The following is a 12,583-nucleotide window of genomic DNA, read 5'->3' as shown; positions in this document are numbered from 1 at the left end:
AGAATTCCAGAGCATGGAATCCAGGAATAAAAACTTGGAGGTAGAACTGCGAGTAGCTTTAATATATCATAGTTTCAAGATCTGGAGCTTTGTTTGTGATAAACTAAGAGTAATATTCAAGTAAAGGTTAAGGGAAAAGACACCCATTCACTTCTAAAGAATAGTTGCTTGCTTCCTTAATGTCAGTAAACAGTTTTGATGTGTGTGGTTTCTTTCTCAATGCTTCTGTGATCATTCCATTTTTTTATTTTATTTTTGCTTTTTTTTTTCCTAGAGATGTGAATTATGCCCTCATAAGGATGGTGCTTTAAAGAGAACAGATAATGGGGGTAAGTTTTATTCTTATTTTTTGTGAACTCTCTTATTCTGTATGAGGGAAATAAGTCTATGAAAGAAAAATTGTAGGGATCCTAAACATAACTGAAAACACAGGCTAGTTTTGAAAGTGAGACGTATTTTACAGTAACTTTTATTTGTCCAATTTAGGTTGAATTTAGTTTGAGAACATTGATTGTTACTCTTAGTTTTATTTTCAGAAAAAGTTAGAGTGGAGAAGCTGCATTTTAACATAAGATTTTAATGGGTAAAAAGGATAAATTGTATGTGTGTTTAGTTGGAATTTCAACATTTGTAGAAAGCTGTTGAAAGTGCACCATTCATGGAGAAAAGCAGAATTTTTATGTCTGTAGCCTAGACTGAATGCACCAGTGCATTTTCAAAGGATAGCTCTTTCGTGCCTGATAATACTAATGAGTTTTGTAACAAAGAAGTTAAGAGCTGAGAAGTTGCGGTACTGATTACCTGTCCCTTGCATCTTTCTAATTTCATCATTTAGGTTATCATCAGTTCTGCTCCTGCTGAGTAGAACTGCTAGAGAAAGTCTCTACTGAATATCTTGTCTTAATAATGTTTATACAAATAGCTGGATGATATGAGTGAAAAAATTCAATTAACTTTTCAATCACTGGAACTCCTTCTTCTCTCTTTACTAGATACTTGTAAATTCCTGTCCGTTATATATCTGTAAATAGCACGGTCATTTTGATACTGAGCCCTTTCTCTTGTGAGAAAAGAAAGTAGATCAAGATGCTGGATTTCATTTGGACAGTCTTATGTAAATTATATTCTGGAAATTTTATGCTGCATACATAATATTCTAACTAATTTATATCTTAGCTTAGTGTTGACACAGTTGATGCAGCTTTGCTGTTTCTGTTGCAGTTGAGTTGCAGGAACGCAGAACCTGCTTGTGTTTGGGCTGATGTACCTTTTTGCTTGCCTACACTTTGACTGCAATGTATAGATCATGCTCTAGCATTCACCACTCTGGTGTCTGCTTATCTCAAACACGTTGGTGAATTTAGTGTCATTTGTGAGTGCTGAGAGATTGTATTCAGTCTGTGTTGTGTGTGTGTCAGTGAAACTACCATCTTAAGTGCCAGCCCAATACTTTACCCTTAAAACTCTTCTTCCTCTCAGATGGCTTGATATGTGGCAGTGTTGAATTCATCTCTTGAGAAACAACAGCTGGACACTTGCTTCTTTAGGAAATAAGCAATAAGAAAGCCTCAAGCCTCTTGAAATATACAGTAAAATTCGTCAAGTATGAAGTAACTGAAGTGTTTTCTGTTTTTATACTTCAAGTAGTGTTTGAGAATGCCTTGCTATTCTCTATGGTAATTTTGAAACTTCTATGCGTAAAGTCTTGAGAACTTACTTTGAGAGTTTGCATCAAAGATCTGAACATCCTATTAGTGTTCTCTTTCATAGCTGTATTAATTGTAATCCTGAATTCTTGTCTGAAAGTGAATTGCTGTATAAGATTGAAATTATTTAAGTTTAAATAGCAAAAATGTTACACTATATGGACAGTTTTGCTCCTACTACAATTTTCATGACCAAGTATTTTAATCAGTGAGAGCTTCATAGTGAAAATTTAATAGCAGAGAAGTCTGAAGAATATGTACTCCTCCTGGAAGCGTCCTTTCCTCAGTAATAGATCGTGTCCATAGTGCTGAACACAGCAAATTCTACTTTTATGGACCAAACGTCGTTTAAATAACAGCTTTACAGAAGGATGTGAACCTTGGAAAAAATGAGCTCCAACTGGTGTTGCATTTCAGAAAGCTACATTCTTAACCTGAAGATTTCCTTACCAAGGGTTGTGTAACAAGGAATTGTGCCAGTAGAGTTTTGATTTAAGGAAATGTTGTTGAAAGTCATGGCATGGACTTGCCAGTTTAAAACTATATTTACAGTAGGTTAGTACTTGGAATTTTTTAATGCTATTACACCGTTTGTTGCCTAGGGAAATTATAAAAAGATGCAGGTATTCCTGCAGAAACTTTGAAACAAGATTTTCTGGTAAAACCTTGTAGAGATCTAGCTTTAGAAATTCGTTATTAGAGTCTTTCTGTAAGTATAGAAATAATGAAATGGGCTTAGAGTTTCAGAACAAGTGAAGAAATTACTGTTTTTATGTCAATGATATACAGTTATGCTTCTTTCTGCCTTCTGGCAACAAGTTACTTCATTTTGTAGCCAGAAAACCAATGCAGTTTTTGTATTGAACATGCAGATAGCTTAGCTCATACAGAGTCTGCTGCTCTTGTAAATTGTGTGTGTGGTTTTTTTTTTGTTTGTTTGTTTGGTTGTGTTTTTTTGTTTGTTTTTCAAACAGTCTTCTGGATATTTTATTTTTAATAATGTGAAAAAATGTGTTTTGTTTGAGTGTTGACGATACAATTATTTTCTTCTATGTCAGGGATCCTGATGTTTTTTGGTATACTGAGCTTTTACTATAGGGTTCCACGATTTTCTTAACCTGCAGTAAGGCACTTATTTCAGGGAGGGTCCTCGCTATGCTTTACTTTCTCCTCCTTTGTGATGATACTAGCATTTAAACTTTTTCTTTGTCCCTCCTGAGTTCCTTTTCACCTAAATGAAACTAGTTTCCTGACCCAGCTCACCATGCTAATGCTGATAAAGGAGAGTGGCCAGGACTGTTCTTTCAGCAGCAGCCTGTACATGAGCTGTCTTAAGTCAGTTGCGTGACTGTAACTGAAAGCAACCTAATATTATAGCTCTTATATAATGGTGTTATCTTGCCTTTAGAGAACTTTGGGGCACTGCAAGATATATATGACAAAGTAGTCTGGGAATTAAAGTTTTGTTGTTTCTAAGTATTACTGATTAGGAAACAGTAATGGTGCTGTATGTGTTGGTGTGTTGTGGGATTTTTTTGTCTCTCGCTTCCCAAGTGGCATGAGGTTCCTCTGTGTGTATTCTTCCTCTTACTGGCCTGTTACTGCTTGTCTGACTGTCTGGAGATCAGCACTTGTTTAGATTTGCTTTTTAGGTTTTATATTTCTAGTTGGAGATGTCTACTGTACCTTAGTCATGCTTATTAGTACAGTTGCTGAGGGATAATGTTGGGTTCTCCAGTATCATCTATGGCAAATATGGAATTACAGTTTTTAGTGACACCATAAATACAGCATTCTTGGAGCAATACTGTCATGGACCTTATACAGAACTTAAAAGTGCCAGCCTGAGATAGAGAAGAGGGGCATATTGTGGAGGCCAGATAACATTGGGCCTGCTCTCTTTATCAGCAAGAATTGGATTCTTGGGAAGGTTCTTGTGTGCTTTCTCAGAATACTTTCCCAGCCTGTAAGCATTTACACTTTGGGACTTCTTGAATCAGAGACGGTATTTTTGTGTTTAGTGGAAGAAGAGTCCATCACACTATTAATGTGTCCACTTCTGTATAAAGGTTTAGTATCCATAATGTTGTGTGCAAGGCATTTTGCAGTTGGTGCATACAATGTGTCAAGATGTACGCTCATTTGTCCTGAACCTGGTACCTTACAGTTTTGTTTGATGCTGCTGGGCACTTACTAAGTGATGGGAAGTGACAAAAAGCAGTTATTCTTTGTTCACATTTTTAATACCTCTTCTGGCTTTGTAGACCTCTGTCATATTCTTCTTTAGTCTCGATTTCAGCATGAAGGAGCCCAGATAGATTGGGCATTCCTAGTACAGAAAACTGGCCATCCCTTTTCCCCTTCTCCGTATGTCTTCTAGATAACCCATGATACTTACCAGAGCTGAATTTGAAATTTTAGAGTGGCAAATCTACTGTACATGATGCCCTGGAATCTCTAGACTGCAAAATGATTACAGTATGGTTTAGTGTTTCCTAACATAGGCTACAAATATAATTATGGGTCACCATTTTTTGGTACAAATTTTTCTCATTACTTACAGAATGATTTCACTGCCCTAAACATTCACACTACCTCGAGACTGGGACAAATCCCAAAGGCTTTTTGCCTGAAGAATGTTCTTAAAATTGAGTGCACTGTTTTCTGCATCTTCTCTGAAAACAGAAAACGTGGGTAATTTGCATTTTTGAGGCATTAATTATTTTTACAGCTGTGCTGGTTTGAATGAAAGCGAGTTAATTTTCTTCATGCAGTTAGAAACTTTTATTTTTTGTAGCTAGAATGGTCATTGTCTGGATTTAGTTTGAGAACAAGAAGATAACACCCCACGACAGAATTAATGTTTTTCTCCAGGTAACTTTCCTGTGTTTTTGAGGTGGAATGGAGAGGATGTAAAAACTTAACTGTTATTTTAGTTGTCTGGGAGCCAAGGTCTCTCTGGGCTCTGCCCGCAGGTGTGAGGCAGCTGGGAAGTGGGGTATGGATGGGACAGACCTTGACTGACATCCAGGCTGATCAATGAGAATATTCCATGCCATTAGCATCATGCTTCATATTTAAGGAGTGCTGGGTTTTCTGGCTGGGGAGGCTCAATTCTTCTCTGTTGCAGTTGAGTTCTGTTTGGGAGTTCTGTTGGTTCAGCCTTTTGCTGTTTTGCAGAGGTCTCTGGGCCTTTCTGCCTTTTTCTCTCTTCCCCTGGTGTCGGCTGTTTGGGCCCAGGGTGCTCTCCCTTCCCAGGACTGGCTGTTCCATGTGGATGGAGTTTGTGAGGAAGTGCACTGAGTATATTTTATGTTCTATTTTCATTTTATCTATATAATAATAATTATTATCAGTAGTAGTATTAGTATATTGATGTTATTATTTTCTTTTATTAAACGGTTTTTATTGCAGTCCATGATTTTCTCCCTTCCCTTTTGATTCTCTTCCCTGTTTGGGGGTAGAGAGGGGAGTAAGCAAGAGGCTGTCATGATTTTGATTGCGAGCTGGCGTTCATCTGTGAAAACAACCATAGTAAACTCTTCGCAATTTGGGTTATTGGAGGCAGAGTGGGTTAGGGGAAGTTCAGTTATTGTAGGTAATAGTGACTGTACTAGCCAAGTGTTGTCTAGATAGCACTGTGGTAACATTGCACTTCGTTTTGGAAACTGATCCAAAAGGTTTTGCACCAAGTTGCTGGTGTGTGTGGATCTGGAAGAACTAAAGAGTTAATGTGAAGCACCAAGTGGAAATGGCATTCCTTGTTGCTCATAACCTTTTTTCATACACTGGAGAGTACACAGCTGCCTACTTATTTTTGGCTTGGGGATGGTGGCTGCTGTCGCTGTAAGCAGAACCTGTAGCAAGCCCAAAAAAATAATTCTCTCTGGATTTGAGTGGAATATGTCTTAGCCTGCTTCAGCGCCCCACCGGTGCTTTCCATTGTCAAAGACCTGAACTGACCCTGAACAGAAGCAGCTAAGGTCTTCTTCCACATGTTTGTTCAGTCTCTTTACACTGTGTGAAAATGGTCATTCAGCTCCTGCACTTGCACAGATCTTAGAAACAATACAGTTGGATTTAGCAAAGTGTAGTCTGGACTGATAGTGTAGCTTATCTGTCAGAGGATTATCTGTGCTAAAGATTATTAAGACTTGACTATATTTAGCTGCACATTTGATTTCATTCATTTGTTAAGGGTAGTGGAGTGTTCCATGGTTATGATCAGGATGATTGTCAGAAATTATAGGAATAAGCTTTGAATATGTTTTGATATTTTGGCTGCCTGGTATCTGTGACCCGTCTTACAGCTATGGTTAAGTTTTATGAGAAAAAAAAAGAGTGTTCCCTCTATATGGGCTTTGTGGAATTTGTTTTTACATAAGCATTGGGACTTTTTCAATGTTCAGAAGCAGCAGTTCTATAAATGCTGTTAGGTTATTTACTGGGGTTTTATTTATTTATTTTATTGACACTAAAAGTAGAAAAGTAGGATTGAGTTGAGAAACAAACTTTTCTCTTTGAATGTATTTATTGACAGAATTCCTTGCTAAGTTTGATATTCATGTTAATTTAGGGGCACCACTCTGGTTTTAAACACATCACTGATTATGAAAGTTTTTTAAAATGAGAAAAACAGATATGTATATGAATTGCTTATTGATTTGCTATCTTATATACAAGAAGGCTACTGAGAGGGGTTGTTTTTTTTAGTTTGGTACCCTGTGTCTGGATTAGTAGCTGTACAAAATATACACACTTTTATTTTTGAAGAAAGGAAAACAGCAGGGCAACAGGTAAGCATTTGTTTGAAGATACCTGAGAACTGTAGGCTGTTTGACAGTTTTGGGCCTTTTCAGTTCAGTAATGTTTCCTTAACCGTTTTCTTTGGATTTTGGGCACTCAGTGTGGAGGAAATAAACTCTTGACCATTTTAATGGATTATAGGTTTTTCAAATCCAGATTCTGTTATCTTCTCATATATGGAGTGTGCAGTGTTTTGGTTTTTTTTTTTTTTAAGCAAATTGTTTGGTTGTATCTAATATTGCGCATCTCTCATTTAAGTAGTTTTCTTACAGTAATCTTTGTTCACAATTTTCTGTAAGCCTAGAAGGCTTGATTTTGCTGTACGAGTTGTTACTTTGAAATCTGATTCCGCTGGATGCTGATGAGGAATGCTGCGTAACAGCATTCTTTGTGTGACTTTTCACCAAGACTTCTTTCATGCAGCTGCCTGGTGAAAAGGCCAGTTAAGAATGTGGTGGTTTTATGTCATCGTGGAGGCCTTCTTCCCATCCCTGGGTTAGCATCGGGATCTCCCAAGTCTATAAAAACATCATATGCTAGGTTTTCTTATTGCTATTGTTACTATTAGAGTCAGCACCTCTCACTGTCAGGTTTACTGTTCTGATGGGTTTTCTTGGTATTAATGTCTAAGAATATGGATAGTATAATGTCATATGTACACATTCGGGCATATGCATTTTTCGAGAAGTGCTTGCCTACAAGTGTTCTGGTCCTTTTGCGCATTTTTGCAAGAGTTTGTGTGTGTGTGATGTGTGTGTGTTTTGTTTTTTTTTTTTTTTCCCAAAGTGGGAAAGACAGTAAAATTTCATAGCTAGTCAGGTAAAATTGTTAAAGCTATTTGCTTACTCAGTGGACCAGTGGAATATAATCTTTAACTACTTCAAAACCAAACTATTTGTTGTGCTGCTGAATGATGACCCAAAGTGAATTTTTCTTACATACCAGTTCTTTAGTTTAGTAACAAATTTTGATAAATGGAGAGTTTGCTGAAATTTTGTAGTAGGACTCTGTAGAGCGAAGCCTTCATAAATAAGCAGTACTTATTTGTTTTAACAGAAATTGTCCCTTTATTCTGTGTACTGATGATAAGGTTGACTACCAACCTCAGTGGTGAGATCTCTAGTGGTTAGTTAGAGCACTTTCTTTTACCCAAGTTTGAAAAGAGCGAATCAGACAATCTTGTGAATATTACTGTGTTAACTATAGAAAAATCTAAAACTGTATTTGCTGCGGAAATGAAAAGACAGTGACTTATGCTAACAGATTTCTTTTCTGCAAGTGTAATTGTCTTTACTGGATAGGAAGATCAGGGTCAAAACAAAAGTGTATGGAATGCTTTCATGAAGAGACACTTCACTGAAGGAATAAAATAGTACTTAATCTTACCCTCTGGCAAACAGCAACAATAACTGTCTTATGTAGATTGTTGCTCCATTCACATTTCAGAGTTGGGACAGAGCTGAGTCTTGGGTTCAGTCAGCTGATCTGATGGTTCTGGAAACTGAGGGTGCAATTTCATGTGATCTAGGACAGCAGTTTACCTCTGCTGGAAGGAGCGGATGGTGGTTTACCCATGATGGGGTGTTTCTTCACTGGTGGGTTTGTGTGCAATAGTCACGCAACCTCAGTATGGATTGCATCAACTTCTTTACTTATCTTACTGGAAGGTAAACCATTGTTTTCCCACAGGTTCAGTAATCAAGTGAATAAAATTTTATCTGCCCTGCTACATGGCAAGCTGATACTACATGTGGAGGGTGGGGACATAAGGAGGGTGAGGAGTAAGGTGGGACGGTACCTTTAGTGACAGCCCACAGTTGAAATGGGTTGAGATGTATCCCTAAATTACAACCTGGAGCAACCCTAATAAGAAACCAACATTTCAACCAAGAAAGGTTTTTCCATGCTGACAGAATACATTTGCTTGGTTTAGGAGTAAGCTGCAGTTACAAATAAAGTAAAATTTCCTTAGTGAGATATAACGGACCCTTCAGGAACTCACACAGAATGCATAAACAAGTTTTACTCTGCGGGTGGTGCAGGGTTAGGAGTTGGTTATGACATCCCAGATCTTGCTTGTGGGACCAGACTGGCACTGTGGCTGGATCTCAGTGTGACTTTGTGATTCAGGCCTCTTCAGCCTGTTTCTGCTTTGCAGCACAGCTTCAATTGGTTTTGGGTCACAGCCCTGGTGTAGTGCCTGCTCTGTCTGTTAGTTCACAAACTGTTGTTTTTTTATCAAGTGAAAGATTATAAAAGCAAGGCTTCAAAATTTGCACTGGAGGATGATTTAAAAGTACCATGAATTTATTTATGGTGAAAGTGCTTGTGAATCAAGTTTTGGATGCTTAAACGGTAGTTGTAAAGTTGAAAATTTAGTTAGGTGGATAACATGCTGTGTGTTATTTATCTTCCTGAGTTTTCTTTGTTAATTTTAGTTTACTTTATTAGAGTTTGCTTCTAGTTCTAGAGTTCTTTGTTTACAACAGTAAACAAAGGTAAACAGTAAACATGCTGGAATTATTAGGAGTTACCTGTTCTCCGTTGCATTGGTGTAATAGATCAACTGTTTATTTTCAGTTAGTGTTCTGGGAGCCTGAGATTTGTTACTCTGAATATTGATGAATAATGTATATTCAAATTTTACCTGCTAAGTATGTACTGCTAGGTTTTCACTGAGTTAAAAATTAGTTAGGCACTTGAAATAAAAATCTCAGCAAAAGACTGGTAAAATTTGGATAGATGCTTTGCTGGTAATTAAACATTTTGCATGCCGGAATGAGGCTTGAAAATTGATAAAACTCAATAGTGTGTCTTCCTGAGGGATAAACCAAAGTAAAAAGGGACTCAAGTGAAAAGCCGTAAGGTCTGTAAGAATTATTTAAACTTCGAAGGCTTTTCAGTATGAATTTCCAATTTCTGATGTTGGAGAAAACGGTTTTTGTTATTCTTATTGAAGTAGATCTTGGAGTTGGTTTCTCTGTGGTTTTGATGTTGTTTTAATGTTGGTTGAAATTCTTTTCATAGGAAAGTGTCTTAGCTATGCTTGTGTGATGTTATCTTAGAAAGCACAGTGATTTTTTTTTTTTGAAAGGTAAGCAGCATTTCCTAGTTATTGGACTTGAAAGCATAATTGAAGCAGTTATTTTTATTTTTAATTTGGCTGTCACCTGTAAGTTTTTTCTAAGAAGTAATAACCAAATCTGATGACATTTTTCAATTTCTGGATGGAGGCATTGATTGTTGTAAAATATTGGATAATTTAAAGCAGAAGAGACAGTGAACCTGCCAGCCCCTAGTACTTGCTGTGAGTACTTTTTTTCAGCAGTTTCAGAGAAATCCGTTCTGATAAGAACGTACAGAAAGAAGAAAGCTCAGTGGCTGATTTGAATAGTTATAATACATTTTTTTCTTTTAAAATAAGCAAGCCAGGCATTATCACCTAGTAAAAATATTATTACTGAGAAAGTACATATATAAAATGACCAACTGGTCAAAGATGGAGACGTAGTAAGTCAAATAAGGAGAGAAAAAGAAAAAAAATTCTGAGGATAGGGACAATTTTAAGAACATTTTGCAAGGTGCTACTACCTGCCTTTACGAAGACATTTGTGACTGTCCTCCCCTTCCAGTTGAAGTTGTCCTGAAAGGGAGACGAAAGCAATAGTAAATTGAGTACAAGCAATTCAGTGGTGAGCGTGAGAGTTTGTTAGCAATTACTGTATATTTTATAAGTTAATTTAAAATAAATGAATAATAAATCTGTGGCCAGTTGTTTGGATGCAAACTACGCACAACTAAAGTGAATGGAAGCTTATAATAGATTTAAATAGTAAAGGATGCGGTCTGTTAGTATGATTTTTATAAAGCCATTTGGAACAAAAGTGATCTGAAAAATGGCATGAATTCCTGGCTAAGACTGGAGAAAAATGAGGGAAAGTCAGAGTAACCTGTTGGTTTTTTTTTTGGTGTGGTGTTTTGGCTTAAGAGGAGTGGTGATAAAATTATTTCAGTTCCAACAGAAACTAGTGAGAATGTTATAAATGCTATTGAATGTGTAGCTTAGTGCTACTGGAGATTTTTTTTTTTTAGCTCTTTTCACATTTAAACACTGGAAAGGACTCAAAGACTGGATTTAAGGATGGGTTTCTTTTGGGGAAAAAGAAAAAAGGTATACAGTTGCTGATCAAGCTGATAGTTGCCCAAGAATAACGTAGCAAGTGATTTGAATAGGAAGTTTATGGCACAATCTTCATGGCTTAGTTGGAGTTAATTGGAAAATATATATTTTAATGTTGTCTTAAATATAATAAATGCTTCCTTCTCTTATCAGCTGCATGTACAGTTTGGGTGGGTGTCTCTTCACGATGTTGTGTTATCCCTGCAGTTGTTGTCCAGTAAGGAACAGCAGACAAAAGCACTTTGAGCGTGGCAACAGGCACTTCACTCTGTTGGGATTCTGAGTGCTGGGCTGAGAGGAGTTGTCTAAAAGAAAAGCAAGTGCAGGGGACGAGGGAGGCATTTTCTCACTGGATTATATAGTCAAGAGCCTTCCCATTTGCAGAAAACATCAAAAGTAAACTCTGCTTGTATGCTAATACCTTGTTCAGTGAGACAGGGGAGAGCTAGTGGTCTTACTTCGTTTGGCTGTAGGTGTCCATACTTCCATGCTTACTCTATATAGCAGTAATCACAGAATCACAGAATCGACTGGGTTGGAAAAGACCTCAGAGATCATCGAGTCCAGCCCTTGGTCCAACTCTAGTCCGTTTACTAGATCATGGCACTAAGTGCCATGTCCAATCTCAATTTAAAAACCTCCAGGGACAGCGAGTCCACTACCTCCCTGGGCAGCCCTTCCAATGCCTGACCACTCTCTCTGTAAAGAATTTCTTTCTAATATCCAGCCTAAATTTCCCCTGGTAGAGTTTAAGCCCATGCCCCCTTGTCCTATTGCTAACTGCCTGGGAGAAGAGACCAATCCCCACCTGGCTATAACTTCCCTTCAGGTAGTTATAGAGAGTGATGAGGTCACCTCTAAGCCTCCTCTTTTCTAGACTAAACAACCCCAGCTCCCTCAGCCTCTCCCCGTAGGTCTTATGTTCAAGTCCCTTCACCAGTCGTGTTGCTCTTCTCTGGACCCGCTCCAGCACTTCAATGTCTTTCCTGAACTGAGGGACCCAGAACTGAACACAATACTCCAGGTGTGGCCTCACCAATGCAGAGTACAGCGGAAGGATCACCTCCCTTGTCCTGATGACCACGCTGTTTTTGATACAGGACAGGATACCATTGGCCTTCTTGGCCACCTGGGCACACTGATGGCTCATGTTGAGCTTCCTGTCAGTTAGTACCCCCAGGTCCCTTTCTGTCTGACTGCTCTCCAGCCACTCTGCGCCCAGCCTGTAGCGCTGCAGGGGGTTGTTGTGACCAAAGTGCAGCACCCGGCACTTAGCCTTATTGAACTTCACCCCATTGGAATCAGCCCATTTTTCCAGTCTATCCAGATCCCTCTGCAGAGCCCTCCTGCCTTCCAGCAGGTTGACGCTCCCTCCCAACTTGGTGTCATCAGCAAATTTGCTGATGATGGTCTCAATCCCCTCATCTAAATTGTCAATAAAGATGTTAAACAGGACTGGACCCAACACTGACCCCTGGGGAACACCACTAGTGACTGGCCGCCAGTCACTAATGACTAGTCTTTTCATGTTTAGGAAAAATACGATGGTTGTTTGCTTCCTTTTCTGTCTTCCTCCGCTACTATCTGGTCCTTATATAGGGAAACTGATTCTTCTTGACCTCCCTTTAAGTTGAAAAGTTCTGTGGAGGAGCCTACAGACATTCTTGAGTTCTCCAAAGATGGAGATTCTACAGCACCTTTAGGCAACCAGTCCTTAACCACACTTGTTATGGCAAAGTGTCTTCTTTACTGTTTCTTCAGGTAGAGCTACTCAACCTCTGCCTCTTTCAGTTCTTCAGGTGAGCTGGGTGTTGCTCTTTGACAATTTTATATTTCTTCACTGGTGAAGCTTCGGACAGGAGAACCTTTGAGCAGTTGGTACAGGGTCTCT

General features: G+C 38.4%; 1 protein-coding gene across 11 annotated transcripts in view; it reads left to right on the top strand.

The window, feature by feature from the left end:
* Positions 1-12,583, top strand: part of MLLT10 (MLLT10 histone lysine methyltransferase DOT1L cofactor) — a 142,692-nt gene that overhangs the window by 32,084 nt on the left and 98,025 nt on the right. For 10 of the 11 annotated variants that reach the window (XM_065050806.1, XM_013370099.3, XM_065050807.1 and 7 more), the window contains exon 4: positions 275-329. The exons of the other annotated variant lie outside the window; for it this stretch is intronic. In XM_065050806.1, coding sequence (XP_064906878.1) covers positions 275-329 — 55 coding nt within the window. The remainder of the gene's footprint in view (positions 1-274; positions 330-12,583) is intronic. 11 annotated transcript variants of the gene reach the window in all.

Source organism: Columba livia, chromosome 2 (genome assembly GCF_036013475.1).
Source record: "Columba livia isolate bColLiv1 breed racing homer chromosome 2, bColLiv1.pat.W.v2, whole genome shotgun sequence".
Lineage (NCBI taxonomy): Eukaryota > Metazoa > Chordata > Aves > Columbiformes > Columbidae > Columba > Columba livia.
Note: the sequence above shows the minus strand (reverse complement) of the source record. Positions and strands in the feature narration are given on the sequence as shown.